The sequence below is a fragment of the Porites lutea genome, chromosome 12, assembly GCF_958299795.1.
Source record: "Porites lutea chromosome 12, jaPorLute2.1, whole genome shotgun sequence".
In the NCBI taxonomy this organism is placed as follows: domain Eukaryota; kingdom Metazoa; phylum Cnidaria; class Anthozoa; order Scleractinia; family Poritidae; genus Porites; species Porites lutea.
The window spans coordinates 1376507-1401724 of record NC_133212.1 but is presented as its reverse complement, the minus strand read 5'-3'; the positions used below and the strand labels follow the sequence as shown (position 1 = coordinate 1401724).

General features: G+C 39.8%; 2 protein-coding genes across 2 annotated transcripts in view; one reads left to right on the top strand and one right to left on the bottom strand.

Moving 5' to 3' along the window:
* Nucleotides 1-1970: 1970 nt before the first annotated feature.
* On the top strand, nt 1971-23954 carry LOC140921857 (transient receptor potential cation channel subfamily A member 1-like). The gene is made up of 29 exons (XM_073371856.1): nt 1971-2033; nt 3292-3376; nt 4573-4748; nt 5236-5343; nt 5736-5844; nt 6135-6232; nt 6656-6703; nt 6879-7064; nt 7336-7524; nt 8192-8278; nt 9091-9176; nt 9682-9843; nt 10185-10299; nt 10789-10958; nt 11613-11697; nt 11815-11871; nt 12198-12272; nt 12523-12593; nt 13075-13213; nt 13564-13602; nt 13716-13796; nt 14397-14563; nt 15142-15202; nt 15846-15914; nt 16055-16225; nt 18731-18799; nt 20642-20752; nt 21495-21616; nt 23809-23954. The coding sequence occupies exons 1-29, from the start codon at nt 1971-1973 to the stop codon at nt 23948-23950; spliced, it is 3141 nt and encodes a 1046-aa protein (XP_073227957.1). The 3' UTR covers nt 23951-23954.
* Nucleotides 23955-24000: 46 nt separating this feature from the next.
* The window catches only part of LOC140953553 (transient receptor potential cation channel subfamily A member 1-like), a 29713-nt gene continuing 28495 nt past the window's right edge, over nt 24001-25218 (bottom strand). The window contains exon 30 of the mRNA XM_073402960.1: nt 24001-24853. Within this exon, the coding sequence (XP_073259061.1) occupies nt 24685-24853 (169 nt within the window). The 3' untranslated portion in view covers nt 24001-24684. The remainder of the gene's footprint in view (nt 24854-25218) is intronic.

The following is a 25218-nucleotide window of genomic DNA, read 5'->3' as shown; positions in this document are numbered from 1 at the left end:
GGGTGCTTCCAACATAAACTGCAGCACTGTTGTTTTTATCATTGATGTTTGCCGCTTTTCATAACCAGTCTCCTCTAATAACTATGGTTATATGCAAGCACGTACAATCGATTAACTAAAACAAACATTAGTATTCCTATTGTCAAAGCGTGGTATTGTGACTGAATGATTTTCATAACAATATATATTTCCCGTTTTGTTCTCTATTTGTACGTTTACTCCCTAGCGAATTACCTCTGGTTTTATGCAAAACACTTAGAACGTTTTGAATGTTAATTTCGAAGTGAGGTAGAACATTGTAGCCACGAAAGCAAAAGAAAGCTTTGAAAAAGACAAGGTCAGTAGGTTTATTTCATTTCTGTTACTTTCCCGTGATGAAATCAGTGTTAAAAGCGCTTTTCTGTATAATTCACGTAAGATAAATTAGCATTCTTGTGTATTCCAGGAATTAACATGCTTTAGCAATCGGGTCTGACTTACTTCAAGAGAAGAAGAGCAGACTCTTAGGCCTTCAGATCGAGCGCTAGTTAAAGACATAAAAGAACAGAAAAGATGGTTTTGATCCTAATGTCACTCAAATTGCACTTATATACCATTAACAAGTCACATTTGCTTAGTCTGTTCATGCAACACGTCAAAAGTGTTGTTTATGTCTAAGGACCTCAAATCTAATTATCTTCTTCTCTAAGAGTTCTTGTTCATCTTAATAGTTCTTATGTATGAAATCATTAGAACAAAAACAAAAACATTCCAAAACTCAGAGCAAAAAAGGTGAATGAAACAAATTCGAAGATCCACGATTATTATGTTTGGAAGGTCCAGTCCCTCAAAAGGAGTCATTGTTATCGTTCGATTCGCTTTTCATTCTACCACAGGCGTACCATTCGAACTGTTGGAGGCATCGTAATGTCACACGCGACATGTGATCCATACATTTACTGTATTTCATAACTCCCGCATTCGCCGTGATTCAAATGATTGGTAGAAATGCTTCATAAAACACAAAATTTTGCACCTTTTGATCCCAAATGTTGATATAATGTAAGAAAAGTGAATAAAGATAACTTACCGTATGTTTATAGTGTCGTGTTACCCGTTTTTGTGGCGTTTTCAAACGCTTGAAGCTGACACGCCCGACTAAAACATAAAGGTGCAAAATTCTGTGTTTTATGAAGTACCGATCACTTGAATCAAACCAAGTGCGGGTATTACGAAATGCAGCAAATGTATGGAATCACATGTCGCGCGTGACATCACGATGCCTCGAACAGTTCAAATAGTCCGCCTGTGATTCTACCGTTCTGCTTTCGACGTTTTTTTTTTTTTCCACAGGGTTTGGGAGGGTATTCTCGGGATCCCGCGGGATTTGACTAAAATTACAGAGCGGGATGTGGGAAAATGTGAGATTTGTTGACAGGGTACGGGATTTGACTGCTACACAGGGGGAGCGATCGAGATTCACTAAAATCTTGGGAAAAAACGGTATTCGGGAAAGAGATGACAGAAGTGTGGGATTTGGGTTTGACTTGACAAAGAAATGGGAAAGCGGGATTAGGGAGGTTACGCGACTTTCACGGTCAATTTTTCCTCGCTGGAGCAAGGAACAAGTCATATTTTTAGTGATAAGACCATTTTCAAAAATGTTCCAAACGAAAGTTTGCTCAGTCCTCAAAAGTTTATGAGCAAAAAGTGTTGAAAGCTTAGTTCATTGCCATTAAAATTAGACCATTGTAGAAATATTTTTGTTGCTGTTGTTTTTATGTCCTCAAACTGATGCTCCCTTCACCGGAGTGACATTTTGGTCAGAAGACCATGCGCAACCGGAACCGGGCAACCCGGAAAACATACATATCGGGATTGTAACCTACTTTTATTTCTTCAAAAGCATGCCAAAAAGGAAGAAGGATTCGACTAACGACGTTTTAATGAAGAAGAGTAACGGCGATCGGAGCCATAATAACTCGTTTAACATGAAGAGTTTGAGCTCTGAGGAAAGTTTGGCGAAGAAAGACGATGAAGATGATCTACGCCAGGTAAGCCGACCAGATTTCCCGGGACCGTGACATAGACAATGATACTCTTTGATTGACTTAATTTGTAGGAATCGGGAAACGGAAAAATGAAAATGCTTCGTTTACAAGTGGAAGTGTACTTTGCCCTTAGTACTACCCACTTCTAAGTGGAAAAAAAAATTGCAAAGACAGGTAGGGAAATGAAACAAGGTAGGGTTGACAGCTCAAAGTTAAAATGGGAGGCAAACAAGTTGGCTATTTACAAGAGAGCACCAAGAGAAAAGAAGAAACCTCCCTTACTATGTAGCAAGTTTAACCTCTCGCCCAATCATATACCCCATGCTCTCCAGGTCACTCTCCAAGGAAGGGCATGAAACCGTGAGTAAAGACCGCTGAAATTAATTACACGTGATACACTGAGGCTGTATTCACACTATACAGGATAATTTTTGCGCCTTCTCGAAAACCATACCGTATAGGCTTCTGTTCACATATAATAACATTAACAGTGATTTCGGCGCGATTTCGGAGCGAAGCTGCGGTAGCGCCGATCTCGAAAGTGGAGAGTGACAAATCGGATAGCAGTTCATACTATACCGAATCGAATCATTTGTCATTAATTAAAAGATCGGTTACATTTTTGCAGACAGCCCCATCTTTTGAGGCTTCGGCCTGTTGAATAAAGTTACTGTAGGTTTGAAACAGGAACTTCGGCCTGGTGCAGAGCCGAATCCTTACTATGGATGCTACATTTGCGTGATCTGAGTGAAATTTACATTCTGGGCCCGCATTAAATAGTTTACATAGGAAGTGTTGAGGACATTTCAAACTCTGAAAAGACCTTTTTGAAAAGAATGGGATTAACATACGTCAACATCAGCAAACATCACATCACTCGAATCATGCAAGTTAAAGATATTTGATTGATTTTCTTGGTACTGTACTCCGCACAATGAGCAAAAATTGCTCAGAAAAATGTATTCAGGTTCTGCTCAAGGACTTCTGCTATTTGACAGAGAATGTATGAATGTATCGCAGAATTACAAGGTCATCGTTTGCAAAGTTACTAAGAATGCAAATCCAAAGTAACAGCAACCGACAGGAGCATTTAAAATACACTTCGCGAGATATCAGAGATATCACAGTTACCAGAACTAAGTCATCCGGAATTTTAGTTTTCTCAATATTTGTCGCCATTAGATGCTTAAGTATTGCTAATCAACCTGTTTTAAGATCATAGATGATAAGTTTGCTATCTACACGTTGAATTAACTTGCAGAAAGCCTCTAAATCACAGCAACTCCATCAGGCTGCCATGTCCGGTGATGAAGGAACTGTGGAGACATTGATTTCCAAAGGAGTGGGTGAGTGATATTATCCCCTCTTCCAGCGAGAAAGTGTAAGCAAGACTGCATGTATGATTAACGAGAACAATGGTTTAATCCCAAGAGGAAAGTGAAGGAATATATCGCACTGATATTGTGAGCTGGATGGGGCTAAGATGAGATGTTAATTAGTGGACTGCAACAGACAGAGATTATTTTTAAACGTATGCGAAATAAAAAGCCATGAGAAAGTTCACATATTTTCAGATCGTAACCCCTAACTACGTAATCAAAAACTACTCACGAGGGTTTAGGACCCCAGAGCTGCAGACCAACAGCTCAGAAGGGGCCCAGGACCGTTTATCGTTCTGGAATCCAAATAAAGGGTTCCAGATTCCTCAAATTATGCTGATGTTTTTATGTAACTTAAATTGTAAAGATCTGGGCTCCAGTCTCCACCCTTGGGTGAATGTGTCTAACTCTCTATGCTTTTGCAATGTTGTTTGAATAAAACCGATCTCAAAGTGAATAATGAAGCTTTTGATTTAATTTTAAGTCTGTGGACCAAATCGTGTAGTGCAATCATTCGCATGAAACCTCTTCTGCAGCACTTCTACATGGTACTTGTTCTGTACTTACTTCTAGCTTTTGAGTACACGGACAATATCCTGCGGTCAGGGGAGAAACCTCCGGTGTATCTTTCACATAGCACTTTTTGTTATTCAGCACCTCAGTTTGGCCACTTGTAGGAAGGAAGTTTAACCAAGTCGTGCAAATAAAACATACCGTAAATCCTCTATTAAGCTCCCTCCCCTCTCATATAAGCCCCCACTCTCTAATAACCGCTTCCCCCCTTTTTTTTCAGGGGAAGAAGTTAATAAGCCCACCTCTCTTTTCATTATTCGTCGCTAATAAATGATAGACTGTATTAATCATTCACGACTGCAAAACGTCGTGTGGTCTGATCTGGGACGGTTTATTCGCCAGCTGGAAGTTCGGATTTGTGTTTGATCCTCTGCTGCATGACCTCCAACTTCTTGTACTTGAGCTTTTCCACTTTGTATTATAGTTCTTTATGGAGAAGGTATACCATCGTGTTTGCTAAATTCAATAATCCCCCCTCTCAAATAACCCCCGTCTCTATTAAGCCCACCTCAAATGTGTTTGAAATAAATAAGCTCCCCGGGGAGGGGCTTAATAGAGGATTTACTGTGCGTTCGTGCCCTTCATCGCAGATATTGGTGTCACAGATGGGTTCGGTCGCACACCTTTACACAATGCAATTCTTGGAAAGCAGCTGGGAATAGTAGAGATGCTCCTCAACAAGGGCGCAGATGTCCAAGCTCAAGATGAGAGGAAGGACACACCACTACACACAGCTGTGAGAGTAGGCGACGAAAGAATACTGCAGGTATAGATTACGGGTGACACGAGTAAGATCATACTTAAAGATACCTTCACGATATCGGTCATTTCTTCCCCAATGCTATCTTGATTTCGGCCTTTGTGCTCCACGTTGGGGCTAAGCGTGTGGGCAATCCGCCCTCACTGACAAAACAGAGTGGCGCCACTATAAGCTAAAGAGGAACCTGGTAAATTTTTTGCCTGTGGAAATCCGGAATCGGGAATCCGGAATCTAGAATTCAAGACTGTCTTGGATTACCTTACATGAGGCGAACGCCCACCTACTCCTACCCTAAGCCAACATTTACAGTAACTTCTCACTTAGGGCAAAATGTTGGCTTAGGGGAGGGGTAAGTGGGCAGTTTCCACGTATAATGAACACGACGAACAGTAAATTTCGGTGGCATGAAATTACCTTTCTGCTAGAAAAAAGCAGCTAAAACTGCAAATTGATTGATAAGTTTTTGCTTTTCCGCCATCGTTTGTGTCATTAGGCGCTGCTGCGAAACTCACAATGTGACGTTAATTCCGCTGGCCGCGCTTTTGTGACTCCCCTTCACCTGGCAGCTGGAATGGATCGCGTTAACGTCTGCAAGATGCTGGTAAGTATGATGATGGTGACGATAACGATAGAAGTCTATCAAAAAATTGTGAACGCTCAGGGTGCAGGGGTCGAGCCACACACCTGAGTTGCAAATGCACGTGGGAGGATGTTAAGCACTAAAAAGGGGTAAGGATAGGAAGAGGCCGACAAGAGCGCGTATGCCTTGGGCCAAATGTAAACGGTTAGTTGACCAGTTAGTGCGCGCGATTTACTTTGCTTATGTTATAATTACAGTGTTGATGACGATGATTATGGTGATTAGTGTAACAAAATGATAGCAATGATGAGTTACGTCCATTATACTTCCTTTCCGTTTCTTCTCTTAAGTGATAAATATTTTGTTATTAAAAACGCTTTCATAGCCATCGAACGTTTTTATTCATGGTTTAGATTGAACATCGTGCAAGGGTTGACATAATGGATGAAGACCAGATGACTCCCTTGGGTCACGCAGTAGAAAGAGGGGCCAAAGATGCTGTGGAGTACTTCTTTCACTACAGTAAACAAAACATTTTCCCTTATTACTACAAGGAATAAAATCGTTTAATGTACTTTGGATGGAAGTCTAAATTAGAAACCTAGGGCGCGATCCATTCAACCAAAATTTCCGGAAATTTCGGTCCAAAACTCAATGGATCGGTTCGGTCCAACCGGAAACGTTTAGAAAAAACGGGTCCACCTTCTGAGGTGGACCACTTTTCCCGGTCGGACCGATTGGAATTTTGGTTGAATGGATCGCGCCCCTATTGTCAACAAAGATGTGATTTGGTCAACATTGTTTGCTTTCAGTCAAAACTCAGCAGCTGAACTTGGAGTCGTTTCTTTACAAAGCGGATATGGATGGGTCGTCTCTTTTACATATGGCTGTAGACAGCGGCAACCTGAAGGTTAGCTAGTGATAAGTTTCTCCGTATTTATACAGTATTGATTATAACATGCCCCAAGAAATACTTGCGCGAATTTAATATGGTCTTTTAGCAACTTGGAAAACTAGCGGTCACCTTCCTAGCATGTGATAACAACTTGCTCGACCCAAGCCTTCGGGAAATGTTTTAAAAAAGACATAAGAAACCTGTTTGACAGCCTAACAGGCGCTACCTATTCATTATTTATCTTTGGCTTAAAAGACACACTATGGTTTCCGTTGTAGATTACCATGATAATGATGATGATGATGATTATGATGATTCAGTATGATTGTGATTATGACGATGCTCAGTAGAAGGTGGACGACGACTTTGACACGGATCATATCCAGAGGTCTGGCCGTTGACTCTTTTCATAAAGTTGACATTTTTATTCTTTTACAGATTGTTGAACTGTGTTTGGAAAGTGGTGCAAGAGCAAGATATCCAAAGGTTGGTTTATAAACTTAATTGTAGGATGTAATATGGTCTAACGCTAACATAACTTTGGGTTTGTTGATACGCGTCTGATAATTAGCCTTTATTATACACTAAAGAAATAACATATAGGGGTCCTGCTAATGAAATAAGACATTTTTATGCAAGGCTACGCCATTTTTATTTGCAGGCCTCCGACAGAAGCACAGCGTTTCATTTGGCATGTGGACAAGGTTCTCTCGAGACCGTAAAACTTTTGGCCAATCATGACCCTTCCATCTGTCGAATAATGCTGATTGACTTAAAAGGGCAAACTCCTCTTCACAAAGCTGCCGCGAGTGACCACGTGCATGTCGTCGAATATCTTCTAGATCAGGTAAAAGTGGTTAATTTCAACACGTCATAATTATGGTTTCTCGTTTAGTCACCTGATTCCTTCTGTAGGCTTTCGTTGAGTTTCGATCCAACTTAGCGGCATAAATTCATACATGCCACACAGTTTTAATTAGATTTCAAAGGATATGATCGAAAAAGATTAGGTATGAAAAACGTTGCAAGCAAAAACCTGTCTTGCAATAACCATCTGTTGAAGATTACTATCTTCTAGAGCCAATTTCATTTGGCAATTTATCCTTCATATCACATAGGGTGCCGCTGTGGATCCCCCTGATCGAGACCGCTGTACCCCCCTGTTCAGAGCAGCAGAGAAGGGAGGCGTTGAGACTATTCAATTGTTACTCGAGCGAGGCGCTGACGTCACAGTCAAAAGTGTACAGCAAAAATCAGTTCTTCATGCCGCTGTTTCTCATCCTGGTGCGATGGAGATTCTTCTAAAGGTGCGTTCCTTTACATAATTTACAAATCATGTGGTTAGCTGATACAGAGTGTTTTCACTCGCGTGGCCAGCGTCTATGCATATTTATTGGAACAAAAGAAAGCTTTTGTATGCGAAATCCCACAGGATTGGTTTGGGACACCAACATGACCGCCGTTTCATTGTCTTGGGACACCAATATGGCTAATAGAGCTCAATCCCAAAAGGCCTCAAAGAGGCCATTTCCAAGTTCCACAAAATTAAACTCTCGCTATTCAAACGAGGCTAAGTGAAAAACCTTTCTTGGAAAATGAGTCAGTTATCTGCATGGGATTAAGAAATTCATTTTCACATCAATGGCTTCCTACTTAGCCTCGCTTTAAAACAAAGGTTTAAGAGGAACTCGGAAATTGTCTTTTGCTTTGCCATTCGATAGAAGATGGCCAAAATGGTAGCCCGACTATAACGATTTATTTCTGTCCATTAATTTTCCTTTACATATCCTTTCTGTACTCGTTGTCTCCTTAGAAGGCCTTATAACAACTTTTTGTCTCAGCAACTTTTTCTAAGGAATTAGACAAGTTCAACAATTTATAATTAACTCGCGTAGAAGCATCCCTCCTTTATATTTCTCCCTTGCAATAACATTGTTTTTATTTTGTTGTTGTTTAATTTTTTGGAATATAAAGGAACCATCATCAGCATATCTTATAACTGACAAAGATCACAGGAGCTTTACACCGGTACATTATGCCGCTGGGAAAGGACAAGCCAAGGTAAGAGTAGTAAGTGACAGGACGAAGATTTCGAAAGATCAACTCAACTCATCAAATCAGGATCAGCTTAGTCGGTAATAAGCGCGCTTGACAGCAGAGCGGTAGGTCGTCGTTTCTTTTGCTGGGGCCGGACCAATAATGAAGGTCTTAAAATAACTGAAAAAAAAGGAAGGTGCTACCTTTGTCCTGCGTGCAAAGGGATAGACCTTCGTGTGGCTCGGATGACCACGCAAAATGGCGGTCCTGTATGAATAGTGTCCTCAATTATTTCTTTGGTGCTAAATACAACGACGATTATGTCCCTACTCAAAAGATTTTATTTTGATCTCTCTGATTGATAAAGCATTGATCACTACTCGCAAGGAGACTAATATGGTGATAATCCATCAAATGAATCGCTTGTTCTTAAAAAGCCCATATGAATTCGCCATGCGATGCACGAAAATTAACATGAATTAACTTGGATAACCAACACCAAAGCGGATATTCCCAAAATGCTATTGCTCCGGCTAGACTTTGTTTCCCATCTGCAAGAACTTCAAAAGAACGATTAATCGGAGCCACGAAATGTGACTTAAAACTAAAAGAGTAAACTACTCATGAAAGGAACAATATTATTAATGTATAGTTAGAGTATGATTTGTTGCAAAAATGTTTGGCAGCGACATTCACTACTGCAGGCTTTGTTGCGTCATGAACAGGTCCAAACGCGCATGCCCATAAATGATATATTTTATACATCAATGACATGTATTAGTTACACCCTAATGTACAACTTTGTTTAACCCTCCGCATCTTCGTCAATTTTTCAGAATATTTCCCTTCTGATGGAGACAAATAAAGCTGCAGCTGGTGTCACATCAAACGAGCTTGACACACCCCTACACATTGCAGCCAAGTAAGATTTAACAATCGCGGTTTGGAATAATAGCGAACATTGTACAAATAGTGATGGGAAAAATTTTACTTTTGTGCGGCCGGTTATGATTAGTATAAAGACAATTAGTAGAGGGAGTTTAGTTGAATTTCAAATGAAACACTCACTCTCGTGTTTGATAAAATATATCTCATTATTCGAAAATCAGATGAAACACTCCTTCTCGTGTTTGATTTGTACATCTTACACTCATTAATAATTCATAAATAAATACAAAGGAAATTAATATTAAGCATTCGACACAGTGTTTTATCACCAGATGAAACATCTCTAAGTTCGTCAAAAAAACTCCGCTGCGCGTCGTATTTTCAACTCCCTTGTCGGTGTTTCATCTGGTGATGAAACACTGAATCTCATGGTCGATATGTTACTTGGTTACTTGAAAGTAAAATAAAAAAACATGATTAACTTGTTTCGTTCTAGCACAATAGGACTTTTTGTCTACCGTTTACTTGTTCTGTTTCAGATTCGGTTGGTTGGCAATAGTTGAGAGTCTTTTGGTTGGTCGGAACATTCGTATGATAAACTTACAAAACAACAAAGGAATGACTCCGCTTCACCTTGCTTGCTGCAATGGTCATGATCAAGTTGTGGTATTCCTTCTTTCGCAAGGTGCTACGGTAGAAAAGTAAGTACACTGGTCGACGTGTTCCACAGAACAGAGACAATTACTGAAAACTGCTCGAGAAGGGAACTGGCGCCGAAATGTGTCCCGCAATTGCTTCTGGGAAGGTTAAAATGACGTGCCGCTCAGCTACTGGCCAATTTTTCCCTTGTCCCTAGAAACAGTCCCAGAAGTCTTTGCGAATGTAAACTCGCCCCAGTTTCCCTCTCGGTTCTTTAAAGGCGATTTGGCGATACATTTTGGAATAAAAGAGGAAACTGAGAACTGTTTTTAAAGTTAAGTAGGCATACTTTGTAACAGTTTAAATTTTGAGATGATCAGATTTAAACTCCTCTTGGTTTCAGGGATCAGCATGAAAAGACGCCGTTACATCTGGCGGCCATTCGAGGATCCAAGAGATGTGTGGTGTCTATTTTGGAAAAGCATCCTGACTGCCTAAACGCTGTCGACGAAAACAAGGTTAACAATTTCTCTCTTCAATTCAACGATGAAACCTCGAGAAGTGTTTCTCTGATTTTTGAGGCTTTAGACAAAATTCCTAGTTTAATGAGAACTTTTCAACTTCCCTTTGTACTGTTTATTATGCTGCACAAGGTGGCTCTGACTTTTGAGTCTGATCTGTGGATGAATTACTGCAATGCAACCAGTCAAATTAAAGCTGTCAAGTAGTACTTTCCCCTGGTTAAGTTTTTTATATTGTGCAAGGTAGCTCTAACGTTTGAGTGCGTCGACAAAATGCTGTCTATCATGAGACCAATTTTAAATGGATCCTCCTTGGGACTTTTTTTCTCATGGCACTACTTGTTCAGTGTAGTTTTTCAAAGCGAAATTTTACATTTGATATTGAAAACATACTTTTCAGTATCTTATGCGTTATTCCCATTTTTCTCTCAGTTAAGAGGCTAAAGTAATTATTCAAGGGGTTAATAAACCTTTTGTTCCTTACAGAACACAGCATTGAACATGGCGTCATTTGAAGGACATGATGAAATTGTTGTTTATCTGATGTCACAAGAGGATCAAGAAATCTTAATGAACTCATACAATCAAAACCTCTTGGACATCGCCCTGAACGAAGAAAAGCGTAACGTTGCTATGGCAATTGCTGAACATCCCAGGTGAATATGATGCAAGCATGCTAGTCTGCAAAGCAGGCATATTTTGCAGTGCGATCGATTTGGACGTTCAAACTGACCCACAGTTGGGGCGAGTGAAAAAATGATCATTACAGGGAAATCTCAGACCGCGGCCTAGATGTATTGACCGAGCGATAGCGTAATGACTGGACGGACGTCAGGTTAAGTTATTTATCATATGGTCTTTTCTTTATGGACCTGAGCCAGCTCCCCAGTCCCCCTCTACTTTTCATCGCTATCTTTACTTCGCACCGCTCTCCACTATCTGAACGCTTGGAACAGGCTAATAACTGATCAGCGGATAACTTTAAAAACACGTAACCTCAATGAGTCGTACACTTCAGCCCGCTATACAGTCATGTAAAATTGGTCAGCGGATACACTTTCTGACAGCTGTCGATCAATTGACCATAACATGGATTTCCATAAGAATGGCCACTATCAAGTTAAACACAGATGGTAAATGCCTTGGACACCTAGCCAGTAAAGCCTGGTCAACACAGGAAAATAATGCCCGCTTAGCAGCCAATCGGAGCGCGCGTACTATCGTAGCCATATACACTGTAATAATATTGATGATTTAGCTGCCTGGAGTTAATTGCAGCTTCATTTTCTTTGTTTGTTGGTACTTTTAAGGTGGAGAGAGATCTTGTCATCCTCAGCTCCAGGCTCCCTCTTAATGATGCAAGCGCTGGTTATAAAAATGCCGGACGTTGCAGAGGTAAAACGTCATTTTTATCAAATAGCGGCATCTAGCTCCCCGTGGAAATGCCATATTTATGTTTTAAGAGACTTACGATATATAACAATATAAAATAAAAAATTTGTCTTCCTTTAGCGCATTTTAGATCAGTGTGTTGTGGAAGAAGGTGACGAAATGAAACCAGAATACAAGGTGCGTCGATAAATCTTTTTCTTCCCTACTAAAAGACTAGTCTATCTATTCAACAACGCGACCAAGTATGGAGAGGTACGAGACGAATTCGTTAGACTCATATGAGCTTGCGAGCAAGCTCTCCTATTTGGGCATGCGAAGTGAGCCTCGTGAGAACGCGCTAGCGAGCGAGGGGCCCCTCGCGGCTTTGCCGCTCGCTCGCGCGTTCTCGCGAGACTCGCTTCACTCGCCCAAATAGGAACGCTTGCTCGCAGGCTAGACTCATTTACCAAAGTGGGACTGTTTTAATTTCATTGCGCAATATTTTTATATGTTTTTTCTCGAAGGTTAAGAAAGACTTGACAGTGGTCCAAGCAAAATACGTTCCCAATCCCGAGAAGGACCAGCTAACAGTATTAAAGGTAACTAAATATGACCAGACCTCATTGAACAAGCGAATGGATTTAATTTAGGCAGCTATCATGACCAGTTACTCAAACACATGGCTTTAATTAGTCTATTTACGTACGCCAATTCCCTTTTTTTTTAAGTTCTTTTGTCGGTTTGACTTATTTCTCTGGCATTGACGTTTGGTCCTTAAAAACCTCAGTAGTAATTTACGCAAGAAATATGCCGAAACCAGTTTTTTTTTTTTTATTTGATATTTTTCAGACGATGGTCAAATATCGCCGTGACAACTGTCTGACTCACAAAGTCATCTTCACCTTGATGCATTTAAAATGGTGAGTGATGAAGACACAGTCTTTATAATTCCCTTTAAAAAAGGTCCAAGGATGATGTATGTATAATTTTTGTGTCGGTGGACTAAACCAGTTACGCACTGAAGAGTGCTTTCCTGTGGTACAATTTATTGAATGTGCTATAAGAAGCCCTGCAAGGTGTTCCTAGCTTTATTTGAGTCTGCGGATGAAATCATCTGTGGTCTGACCATTCAAATAACAGCTACTAAGAAGTATTTTACTGTTTTTGTGGGCATTATTATCCCCAGCAATTTCTTTTTTTTTTCGAGCTCGTCTATTACTTTCTTTTTTTTCATATTACTGTCTTGTGTATTCAGTTAACGGCAGCCATGAATACCAGCTCTTCTTCTTGCGTTTGTTCATTGCCCTAAACTAGGCCCTAGCTTTTAGTGTATTTATCAAAAGTATAAAGCATTGGTACCGAATGTACTTGAAATCGTTATTGTGAACAATTCTTTTGCAGGAAAAAATTTGGTTTTACATCTCTCATGTTCAACCTTCTCCTCTACCTCTGTTATCTGGTACCGCTGACCGCTTTGGCGCTATATTCACGAGATAACGAAAAAGAATATTGTGCCTCGAACGACTCCGACACAAGAAAAGTAAGAAGCAGAGTAATTTGATGCACCTACCATCTTGATTATACAGTCCAGCTACACACCTATAGACAACACAGACACCTGTGTAACAGTGAATTTCCACTGTCGCGTAATGTTTGGGTGCGTCTACCCGTGTAAATAAAATAGAGGCTTGCAATGTATCAGGTCTCGTGTAAGCGTTAAAGCACGCTTAACTTATATGTTTACGAGCGACACTTCATACGTAAGCTCTATTTTATGTACACGGGTATAATTTAGGTGCGTAGGCAAGTAAAAATTGCGCGGCAGTGGAAATTCACCTCACACTGGAACGTTTGCTACGATATTAATTTGTGAATTTTTTGCATTTTAAGGATTACCTTGAAACCTTACCTAAAGAAAAGTCTCATTTGGTAAGTCTAAAAGGTTAATTTTTGAGTGGTAATACTTTTTGGTTCTTATAAAGTATTAAAAGATGACTCTACTGTTTTTGACTAATTTACTTCTTTTTTCTTTATCATTTTAGAAAGTTCAAGCATTGACCTTTGTTGTTATTGTTTTTACTTCTATTCACTTGGCTAGAGAAATCTTTCAAATGGTTTCAAAGGTAAATGCCACCCACATTTAATGGTATTTCAAAGTTCTGTATTATTTGAGCAGAAATGTTGCGTAACTTAGCCACCGAGTACTACTTTCACTGTCACAACAGGGTCGATTTACCGCGACCCGCCCTATTTTGATTATAACCATCATCGCTTGTAGGCAGTCGGCTATTGAAACGTCACTATCGACGTTACTATCATTAGATAAAAGAACAACAAAGCTATGAAACTGAGGACGGTCAAACCTTTACATAGCGGCGGCCATACCATCGGAACAACCTTTCGTGGAGACTTTGTCCTAATGTAGAGGTTATTTTGAGAGAAATTTGTCCAGTTTGCACATTGCACAGCCGTTGTGTAGTGCAGATATGGCCATTTTTGGTTGGAAGTTTTAGGCGAGATAGAGCGGCCGGCGCAATTGTCTCTGGGATGGTTACTGGTGATATGCCGGTCAGCTATTGGCCCACGTTTTCCCTACTTCCCTTGTGACCGCCCCAGAAATCTTTGCGAGATTTAACTCGGTCCAGTTCCCGTTTCCTTTCTAAATTGGCGAATGGAAAGTCAATGTATTTACTAGCTTACGCTGTTTTTGTTACTCTTTACAGCGTGCTAATTACTTCTTTACCTCATCCAATTATTTTGAGTTGGCTGGTTATATCACCACGATGCTGTTTATCCTGCCTTCTTATGACTGTAAGACTGGCACGCAGATTCAGATTGGAGCTGTTTCAATGTTTTTTGGATGGATGAACCTAATTCTTTACTTACGAAAGTGAGTAACAGAAAAACTGTATTATGGGGTCGCTCACAGTCGTCTAAGGCGGGGCTGCCCTCTAATCTACGTTCTTTTTCATGGTGGGATCACTCAAATTATCGAGATTCTGGCATCCATGGCCCCAGTTTCCAACATCTAAGCCACTGGATAAATCACTATCTAGTGGATAAGTCTTAGGGAAACCAATAGAGTTATCCAGGGGTTAGAGATTTATCTATAGTGGCTAGAGCCATCCACGTTTTGAACAACTGGGGCCTGGTCCGAGTTGTTCAACCACAAGAGCTGGATATCCCTATCCACCTGATGAAGTTTTCTAATAGTTTAGCTTAGTGTAAAAATAAGGAAATCGCGTTATCCACTGGACAAATATTTATCTACGGCATAATGTGATCCACCTTATAAACAACTGGCGCCTGACTGATCTAACACATGATATGTGGAGCCATATGCTGCTATATTCATTTCGCGGGCGGCAATGAATAATTATCAAAAAATGTCTTTATTTAGAGGTGTATGTGTAACCAACGTCTCAAACATTTGTGCGTATTAACAGTTTTCTTCACCTTTTTTCTTAGACTTTCATTTTACGGATCATATGTTATCATGCTTGCCACAATGTTTAAAACGCTGTTAAAGGTGAGATCTTATCTTGTCTTGACTTTAAACGTTTTTCCTCAGCCTCTGTACAGTCTTCCGGTCATTTGCTTAATGGTTTAGATAGATTTATTCATTAACGTGTGTGACGAAAATGCGCATGGTCGACTCTGATCGTACGGCTAAACACCTCACAAGACTTCGCTTTTCCTAACAGCCACTCGGCTTAATTTGCTTGGCTTCAAATACTACGTGACCAAAAGAAGCGGCGGGATCTGGGAACGAGAATGCGCGCAGGCCCAATGTATCGCTCTCCAACCTCGTCCCGAAGGAAAAGCCCTGGAAACGATTTAAATTTTGGCTTTGCTGCAGTGCAATTACCGTTTTCACCAAATAAAGAAACCCACAAACTTCACCCTTCTCAACTCCAATAGTCCTTTTTGCTGAAACTGTGTTATGATGCTCCTGCATCCTTAGTATCATTTCATCTTCTTCAGATTTCATGCTTTTCTTTGTGACGAAGCCATAGAGTACATGGATGGAGCAGATTTTTTACTAGTGTCTCCCCCTCGTGTGCGCAATATCCCCACGACGTCCTACGTTATACATTGGAAAAATCCTCTTTTGCAATCTTTATTCATACAACATCCTTAATGATGCGTTTTTTTATTTATATTCACAAAAGGTCTTGGTTCTGGTCATCTTATTTCTTCTGTCATTTGGAATAACTTTTTACATGCTGATCGATGAAAATGTAAGTATATAGTCTTGCACCTTTAGAATCGTTCAGAAGTACTGTTATAGTAGTTCAAGTTGTCATGCTGCCATGGACTTTTGAATTAAACTTTTTTGATTATTAAAATTCTGACTTACTTGAATTTAATTTCTTTTTAGGAAACGTACATCTCGCTTCCTCATTGGTTATTAACAGTCTTTGTTATGACTTTGGGTGAACTGAACTACGCTGATAACTTCATGCCATGGGAATATCCTTTCTCAAGTCTCGTCAACTTTCTTTTTGTTATCTTTGTTCTTTCAATGCCCATTATTCTCATGAACATGCTGGTGAGACGTTAACTTTTACATTGCAAATTCTTGCAAGAGTTTTCTCTTATCTCTGAAAAATAAGAATTCAGCGGAATATTTCGGAGATCTTCGTTTTAGTTATGCAGCTTTAACATAACTTTGTCTTGATGCCGCCGCATAAAAACATAAACCCCTTTCCACTTAGAAAAAGTGATCCGTCAATGTATATCAATTAGCCGTATAATGAAATGCTCCTCGTGGAATCATACCCTGTATCTATCCTGTCTTTAAAATAATTTGACTTGTGGTTTCCTACCATTTTTGAAGGACAATGATTCATGCAGTCAGTCCCTCTTCAAATTTAAATATAATCTCCTTCTCCGGACCTGTTCCAGCTTTAAGGTGGCTCGACTGGATTTTTTGGGGTTGATACCTCCCCAGTTTGAGCATTAACTACGTCGGCATGAGTAAAGATATGGAAAAAAGGTTACCACAGCTGTATTATATAAAGATGAAAATTTCTTATGATCTGGGTTTTATTGCAATCGGAGTCGCCATGGCAACGTAATGACGCCATTACGTTTTTCATTTATCTTTGCGTTTCTCTTGCGAGGAGTTTTTTGAAGAAATCGCGTAAGGGAGTATGTACCTGCCATAATTGCCTCCATTATGGCAAAGTTTGAAGAAATTCTATGAGAGCGTTTTCAAAATATTTTGAAATGCAGTTTTAAGAATCATAAAAACAGTGAAATAGCATGCTAGCCACACAATTCGCTGATATTCTAAGAAAATGATAAGCTTTGGGAATACCGCTTCATCTCATAGTGGTTTGATTCCATTAAAAACTGCATACAAAAAAAGAGGGGAATTGCTCTGAGCGATCGCGAGTAACAAGAATTTTATTAACTTGCATTTAGCTGCTTTTGATACAGTATTTGGACGTAATTTGGTCCATGCCTAAAAATTTCGCATTTTTCCAAAAACCGCTGGATAAATTTTTTTATAAATTCGACAATCCCGAGATAAATCGTCAAGAAATATTCCCCGCAAGTTTCAAGAACATTGAAAACAGGGAAGGCTTTAAAATAGGGCCTCAAATATAGCCAATTTTTCCTCCAGATTTTGTGTTTACAAGTGAGCGTCCTCATTATTCACTGGCATTGTTTTCAAGTTTCATATACACGTGCACATTTAGCAAAAAGATAGAATTTGCATCAAAAAGGACCCTCGGTTAAATCTCCGGGATATGCTAATTACCGGGTAAAGAGTTTAGTGATACATTATAACATCAGAGCAACTCTTTGTGAGACTTTCTGTGATGTTATAACCCGAGTAAGATAATAAAGTATTGCATTCTACACGATGAGCCGTGACGTTCACCGTTTCGGCTCTCACTGCTATCTGTGACGACAAGCCAATTATTTGCATATTCGGGATATTTCTTCGGAAAGGAATCGAGAGTTCTTTTTGATGCAAATTTATATCTTTTGCTAGTTGTGCACGTGCATATGAAACTTGAAAACAATGCCAGTGAATAATGAGGACGCTCACTTGTAAACACAAAATCTGGAGGAAAAATTGGCTATATTTGAGGCCCTATTTTAAAGCCTTCCCTGTTTTCAATGTTCTTGAAACTTGCAGGGAATATTTCTTGACGATTGATCTCGGGATTGTCGAATTTATAAAAAAATTTATCCAGCGGTTTTTGGAAAAATGCGAAATTTTTAGGCATGGACCAAATTACGTCCAAAAACTGTATCAAAAGCAGCTAAATGCAAGTTAATAAAATTCTTGTTACTCGCGATCGCTCAGAGCAATTCCCCTCTTTTTTTGTATGCAGTTTTTAATGGAATCAAACCACTATGAGATGAAGCGGTATTCCCAAAGCTTATCATTTTCTTAAAATACCAGCGAATTGTGTGGCTAGCATGCTATTTCCCTGTTTTTATGATTCTTAAACTGCATTTCAAAATATTTCGAAAACGCTCTCATAGAAATTGTTCAAACTTTGCCATAATGGAGGCAATTATGGCAGGTATATACTCCCTTACGCGATTTCTTCAAAAAACTCCTGGTACAGAGAAACACAAAGATAAATGAAAAACGTAATGGCGTCATTACGTTGCCATGGCGACTCCGATTGCAATAAAACCCAGATCATAAGAAATTTTCATCTTTATATAATACAGCTGTGGTAACCTTTTTTCCATATCTTTATTCATGCCGACGTAGTTAATGCTCAAACTGGGGAGGTATCAACCCCAAAAAATCCAGTCGAGCCACCTTAAGTCGTACGAAAAGAGAATGTATATCGAATATAAAAAAAACACCTATAGCACTAGCAGATCTAGTCCGAGCCAATTTTTCCCCCACTAAAAAGAGTGGAAAGACCTAAATCTAGAATTCAAAACAAATATACATTATCATAGAAAGCACACCAAGCACCGTAGAATTCAAAGTCAATAACAAATATAACAGGAATAGTAACTGAATATTTCATATTTTAGTTATTTACCGGTAAGGTATGGCTGTTATCTATTACAGGTTGGTCTTGCAGTTGGTGATATTGATAATATTCAGAAAAATGCTACAATGGATAGATACGTTACACAGGTAAATTTTTCTGTTTTACGTCAATGATGTACGACTGAAGATTGTAAATTATAAGGGAAAATTGGAAAGGAAGACATCATTTCTCTTTTTCAGTTCCACGTAGCACTCCCCGTTTCCTGCCTTGGTAGGAAACGGGTCGCCGAATCCAAGATGAACTTGGATTCTGGATTCCTCGCTCTGGATTCCTAGCCTGCGAGCAAGCTCTCCTATTTGGGCGAGTTAAACGAGTCTCGCGAGAACGCGCGAGCGAGCGGCGAAGCCGCGAGGGGCAGAGGAAAGGAGAGCTTGCAACCATCCCTTACAAATTTTCATTTGTACTTCGCCCAGACGAAGGAAAATACGATTGGCTGAAAAATGACGTTCCGGGAATCAAAGTTGACTGATAACAGGCCAAGCTGGCACCCGCTTCGTCGGTGTGTCCAATTTGGTTCTCAGGGGGATCAGATTGGTACCGAGAACTTGTTTCAGCCCTCAATGCAGACGGACTCGTTTGATGTAATTCTCACAAAGAGAACATTGTGTGCCGAGGATAAGTGGGACCGAGATTGTAGTTCTTGTGGAAGGAAAATGAAAACCCTTCATCAGTTGTATTCATTTGTGTCAAGCGCCTCGTTTAGTTCTGAAAACCGGGAGAGTGAAGTGAAGAGTGATTCGCCCGATTGAATTCTACTGGGTAGAAAAATTCAGAAACGTGTACTTGACAGTGTAGCTGTGTAGCTTGATCGTAAAGAAGAAAAAGAGAAAGAGTTGGAAGCAACTGGAGTAAACCTTAAGAGAACCAAGTGCAGGAAAACGCTATTCTCCAGTTCCAGACGGACAAATATATGATGTTTTTGTTGGTGATTGCGACTGCAGTATGGACTACACTGCAGTATGGACGATTTTTCAAAAGTAAACGAAACGAAAATCAAAGTAGTGAGTTCTTATCCGAGCTGACACGTTGAAGTTCGATGTCCCCGTGAAAAAAAAAAAACATATAAGAGATTAAAAACATTGCTTTGATGCTGTTGCGAAAGCGATTTATAAATATATAATTCTACACGCCCTCGGCTGTCTAAACTTACTTGACAGGCGGTTGTCACTTTTCTAAGCTGCGGCACATTTGCGGTGGCAGTTTTCACGCTTTGCGGAGTCCCGGGATTTCCGGGGTGGAAATGAAAATTTATGAGAGATGGTTGCAAGCTCTCCTTTCCTCGGCCCCTCGCTCGCGCGTTCTCGCGAGGCTCGCTTCGCTTGCCCAAATAGGAGAGCTTGCTCGCAGGCTATGGATTCCAGATTGCAGGTACTGGATTCCAGATTCTATGTCCGGGGACCTTGGATTCCGGATTACAATCGTTAGTGTAATCCGGATTTCTTGACCTGAATTCCTGATTCCAAAGCCCAGGATTCCAGATTTCACAGACAAAATTTCTCGAATTCGAGAATCCGGATTCCCGATTCCCTTTCATGGAGCAAAAATGGCAAGAAAATGACAAAAAAAATGACAAGAAAGGAGAAGAGGAATCCCTTGTTGAATGATCAGATCTTTTACCATTGGACCAACATTTCTGTTTTGCCTTTAGCCACTTGACAGTAAGGGAAAGGCAGCGAAAATTGGGAAAGAACCGTCTGGAAAATGATCAGATCTTGTCCGCTCGAACAATTTGTCCCGTTTTCATTTTTACATTTCACAAATTCCGTGTTATTTTCAGTTTTTGTTTTTTAAGGGTTCAGATAAATTCGGACATCTTAAACAACCTTTAGCTTGCACACATATTGCTGTTTTCTTCAGGTTTGTTTGAATTCGCGCGACCCTTTTTTGAGCGCCAACAAAGCTGATGACCATTTTTTGTTTGACATTAGATCCAGTTGCTTCTGCAGACTGAGGAACAGCTCCCTCGATGGCTTCGAAGACTTGTCCAATTCGAGAAGCATGTGGACTTCCCAAACAAAAAAGCACCATTAAAGACACGGGTAATAAGAACGAACTAGTACTAACTAAAGGTTGCGAAGCGTAGGCGATAACAATCGAAGGTCCAAACGCTTTTGCTGACCAACGATGTGTTTCACGTAAATTTCGTGCATGTGATAGATTTCCAATAGCACGCGTTATGAGATTGTGAATGATAGAAGTTCTAAATGCGGGTGATCAGATTACGTCATGTGCAAGTGGAAGTACGAGGCTGCATATCTGCTGTGCGTGCGTAATAGCAATCTGGAGATTAGGATTGCGCTCTCCTTTTGTCGACCGCAATAAATAAAAGAATGACTAGAGGCTCGGCGTGTGAACTTGTGAATGTAAGAAAACAAGGAGAGGGAAAAAAATCACAATAAGGAAACAAGAGCAATTCAATCCCTCCTAAAAAAAGGCAAGGCGATCAAATGAAAGGCCGAAGGGACCCGGCCTGCCCTACTTACCTCTTGCCCCGTTCAATTCATTAGCCTGCTTCAACTCGGACCTCAGCCAAAAAAAAGATTGGCCAAGACAAGGCAAGACAATTTAGCCTACATTGTGCTTATTAGGGGCACTAATCTCTGACGTAGTCCTATGATTTTGAACCGTCAAACACTATTATAATTAACTCTGGTCTGATTTCATTTATGGTTTAACCAATCAATTACTAAGTCTTGAATGACATTTTCTCCAGTTATATAGCGAAAGTGTTCTCCTTAAAATTCGTAAAAGCGTAATTTTTTATCATTTTGTCGTATTAAGCTGTATGATACCATTTGTGGGTTTGGACATCCGGGAGATGACAGTGAGGAACAGGAAGTGGAATCAGAGTCTCTGGCGGAAGTTATAGAGATCAAGAATAAACTGGAGGAACAGGACGCCAAGTAAGCTAATAAGCTTAGTTCAATCAAATGGGGTATATTTCGGCAAACAAAGTAATTAATAGACCCCTTACCCCAACCATTACCTCCATCTCCAACCAAGCTGGCTCGTTTATGGCATGGTTTCTTACAGGTTGTTTGGAATAGAACCTTTTCACTCTCGAGGCCAACAGCTACGCAAATTTAGGATCAATCTAGGCTTCTGGGAAACTGCCCACCTACCCCTCCCCTATGCGAACATTAACACTTACTTCTCACTTAAGGAAAAATGTTAGCTTAGGGGAGGGGTAGGTCGGGAGTTTCTCAGAAACCTAAATTTCTTTCATTTTCATTATTTTGGGACACCAATATGGCGGTAGTGACGTCATGTGAAAACGTTCTATAGCGGTCCAACATTGTTAAGGGGACTGAGCAGAAGAGAGAAGCTAGGCTAGCCAAATATGAAATGTCACTGAGGGCAGAATGTGTCAAGTAATTTTATTGGTTTAGAAGTTTAGGGAAAGGAAGGCTTTCTCTTTTTTTTTTTTCGAAGTGGGCATCAACAGAAAAACGTGAAAAACACGGTCGAGAGCAAAGTATCTGACAGCGGACTCGAGGCGACAATATTGACCAAAACATGTATATAAATAGTCATCGTATTTGTTTTGGATTTTGCATCAAATTTCCATACAGAACACATTAGACGAAGATTAATATCATTCGTGAAAGTGATACCGAGAGAAGATCGGTCAACGGCAATCTAGTTGCCTGATTTTTTCACAAAGACCATTTTGAATCCCTCATGAAGTGTAATCTTAAAGGCGCTAAGTCAGCACACTGTGTTAATTTCAATATTAACGTTTGCTTTCGAAAGTCTCATTAAACAATTGGACAGTACAAAATGCAGACTGTAGACTGACTGCAGACCATTGCTTTCAGGGTAGGGAATATTGTCGTCACGTTCTCATTTGCATGGTGAAAACAATGGTCTGGAGAAGTCTGCAGTCCGCATTTTGTACTGACCGATTAAACAATGAACTTGACCGAATTTGATATCGTACCAAATAGAAAGTTCCTGTCTTAGAATGAATGAACAATTAAGATAAGAAATATACCTTCACTAGTGCCAGATTTTTCAATGATACTTCACTGCCCTGTGTTTTCAAGCAAGAGTATTTTCCCTGAATAGAAATAATAACACGTGCTAAGTTCATACAACTCGTAAGCAATCTTTAGCACAGAAGACAGTGTTCCTGAATAAGACATACAGTAGTAGTGAACTAGTTACCTTGGTTAACGAAAAAAGACCATTTCCTGGCAGGTGCTAAAGTAGAATCATAGATTCCGAAGACAGTCCGACTACTTTCTGTCATCTTGGTTCCCTAATTCGTAATCACAAGGAATTCATTCTGCACAAAATTCCCTACTCAGAAATTGCACACACAATCACACAATAGGTAAAAATGTTTGTATTGAAAGAATTTTCCTAACAACCAATGAATGGCTAGAATGAATATTTTCTCATTATAAAGTAACACATCTTTTGTTTGAAAAACAATAGAGGTGGGAGGTAGTTACAAATAATTAATGGTGGCCGGGACCTCTGTACTTTCTAGAAATTAGTAGAAAAACAACTTGAGAAACAACCTACGCTGACAGCAAATCATGGAGAGGTAGAAGGTAGTTACAAATAACTAATGATGGCTGAGACTTATGAAAGTCATCTCAAATAATGAAAACCGAAGTTATTTTGTTAAAATAATAAAAAAAACGAAAATATTTTTGTTCAAATAATAGGCTTACAAACAAACAAACTAGAATACAAAAAAATTTCTATCCGTCGCCGTTGCATGGGCGTTGAAGTTTAGATTAATATAAAGTAATTTTTTAGAATTAATGGTTTGGAGGAAAATAGCTGTTGGCATTGAAAAGATTGTAGAACACCTCTCGTACCAGAGACATGGGACTGATCTCGTGTTGGAATAACAAAAGACAACAATAGATGTAAAATACTGATCGTACACTTCGCAATAATTAATAAATAGTAAGTGCGCAGTGGACGATGGGAAGGGAGAAAAGGCTCTCTTTCCTCTTCCCATCCTCCTCCGCGGGCTTTCTTTTTTCCCTCTCCCCAGCCTCCCTCCGACACAAAGTGGCCTCTGCGGAGGAAAGAGATCATTCACCAAATAAACTTTTTTGTCGATTCTTCTCCTTAGGATCAATGAGATATGCAGCATCCTACGAAAGCAGACAGAAATGTTAAATAACATTGCCCAGGATTCCAAACGAGAAAGAGAGGAAAATGAACAAGCACGAAAGAGAGATTCTGAGAAAAGGTTTACTTTAAGGCCATTTTAAACCTCGCGTGGTGGCTCGATTCTTAACAAGTAGAATCAAAAGCAAAAGCATTTCTCAGACGTTTTTGTTTTATTTATTGTGTTCATTGTATTTATTTCACTGTGGTGTATAACATTCGTTCCACTTAAACGGATCAATCTATCATGGCCTTAAGAGTTTCTTTACATTAAGGATCAGTTCCTCGTGAACGCTGGAGTAGAATGTTGTTATAATATTCTGACACTTCTAAAAAGGACTCGAAGAATTGAATATCTCGCTACATTCCAGGAGAACTCCAAATTTTCGCGAGTTTTTCACTTTACTATTAAGCTTCATATACAAAAATAATCAACCGTCCTATTAACTGAAAACTGATATGTAATAACTCATATGATCTCTAAATTGCATTAAATGAATTAAATAATGCTGCTATTTTTACTTGCAAAAGATCTTACATAGCAATAAAAATTCCGTACACTTTTGGTGCCAACTACGTTTGCAATTAGGATCGCACAAAACTCTTCATCGCGCTCGCTATGTATGTACATACATAGCTGGTGTTGTAATCTCTTAGCTAAATCATGTTCTCGCACATTGAGCAGAAAAATTAAACGTTAAGTTTACTTTGATCTTTGAAATGTGTTGGCGTAACAAAAGCGATGGCTAAATGTGAAAGCTCTCATTAAATGCCGATCAACCACTGATGCTATCTATTGTTACTAACTTCTCTTATGAACGGCAACAGTGGCGTTTATCTAGAACTTTGGAAGTTGAGGAAGACTGGAAAACATTTGCATTCCTGGTAATTTAAATTCGCTTTCTTTCTTCTCCTCCTTTTGCTTTTCTTCCTTGGCACGACAGAGTTGATTAAGCTCCTTTAACATGTCAGTCTGCTCTCTTAACAAGTCGTACATCTTGTCCACCCTAATGGAATATACATACACTGTTTACAGGTAGCAATTACGACATCTGAAGGACGATCATGAGGGTCGACATCCCTATATTAAGATCTCTCGTAACAGATAACCCACCCAGCCCAGGAAAGCATGGCTAAACCACCGGGGTCTACGTCCCCTACTCTTTTCGAACAGTGGTGTGGGTTCTTTTATGTCCCGAAAGAACCAGATAACTGAAAGTGCTGTTAGACGAGACCTACGGTTTTTTGTCCTTATCACACAATACTAGAAATTCTAACCGTTTGAAGATGTCATTACAAAGGCAACACTTTCTTCTCAGTTGTTTAAAGACCCTGAGTGTTGGTCTGGCAGGGGTTTGAACCCGCAACCTCC

What these genes read in the sequence shown, in the direction of transcription:
- LOC140921857 (XM_073371856.1), top strand. Translation starts at nt 1,971, where the DNA reads ATGAAGAGTTTGAGCTCTGAGGAAAGTTTGGCGAAGAAAGACGATGAA. An exon ending in TAGACAGCGGCAACCTGAAG is followed by an intron (nt 6,233 to 6,655) that starts GTTAGCTAGTGA and finishes ATTCTTTTACAG; the next exon opens with ATTGTTGAACTGTGTTTGGA. An exon ending in ACGCTGTCGACGAAAACAAG is followed by an intron (nt 10,300 to 10,788) that starts GTTAACAATTTC and finishes TGTTCCTTACAG; the next exon opens with AACACAGCATTGAACATGGC.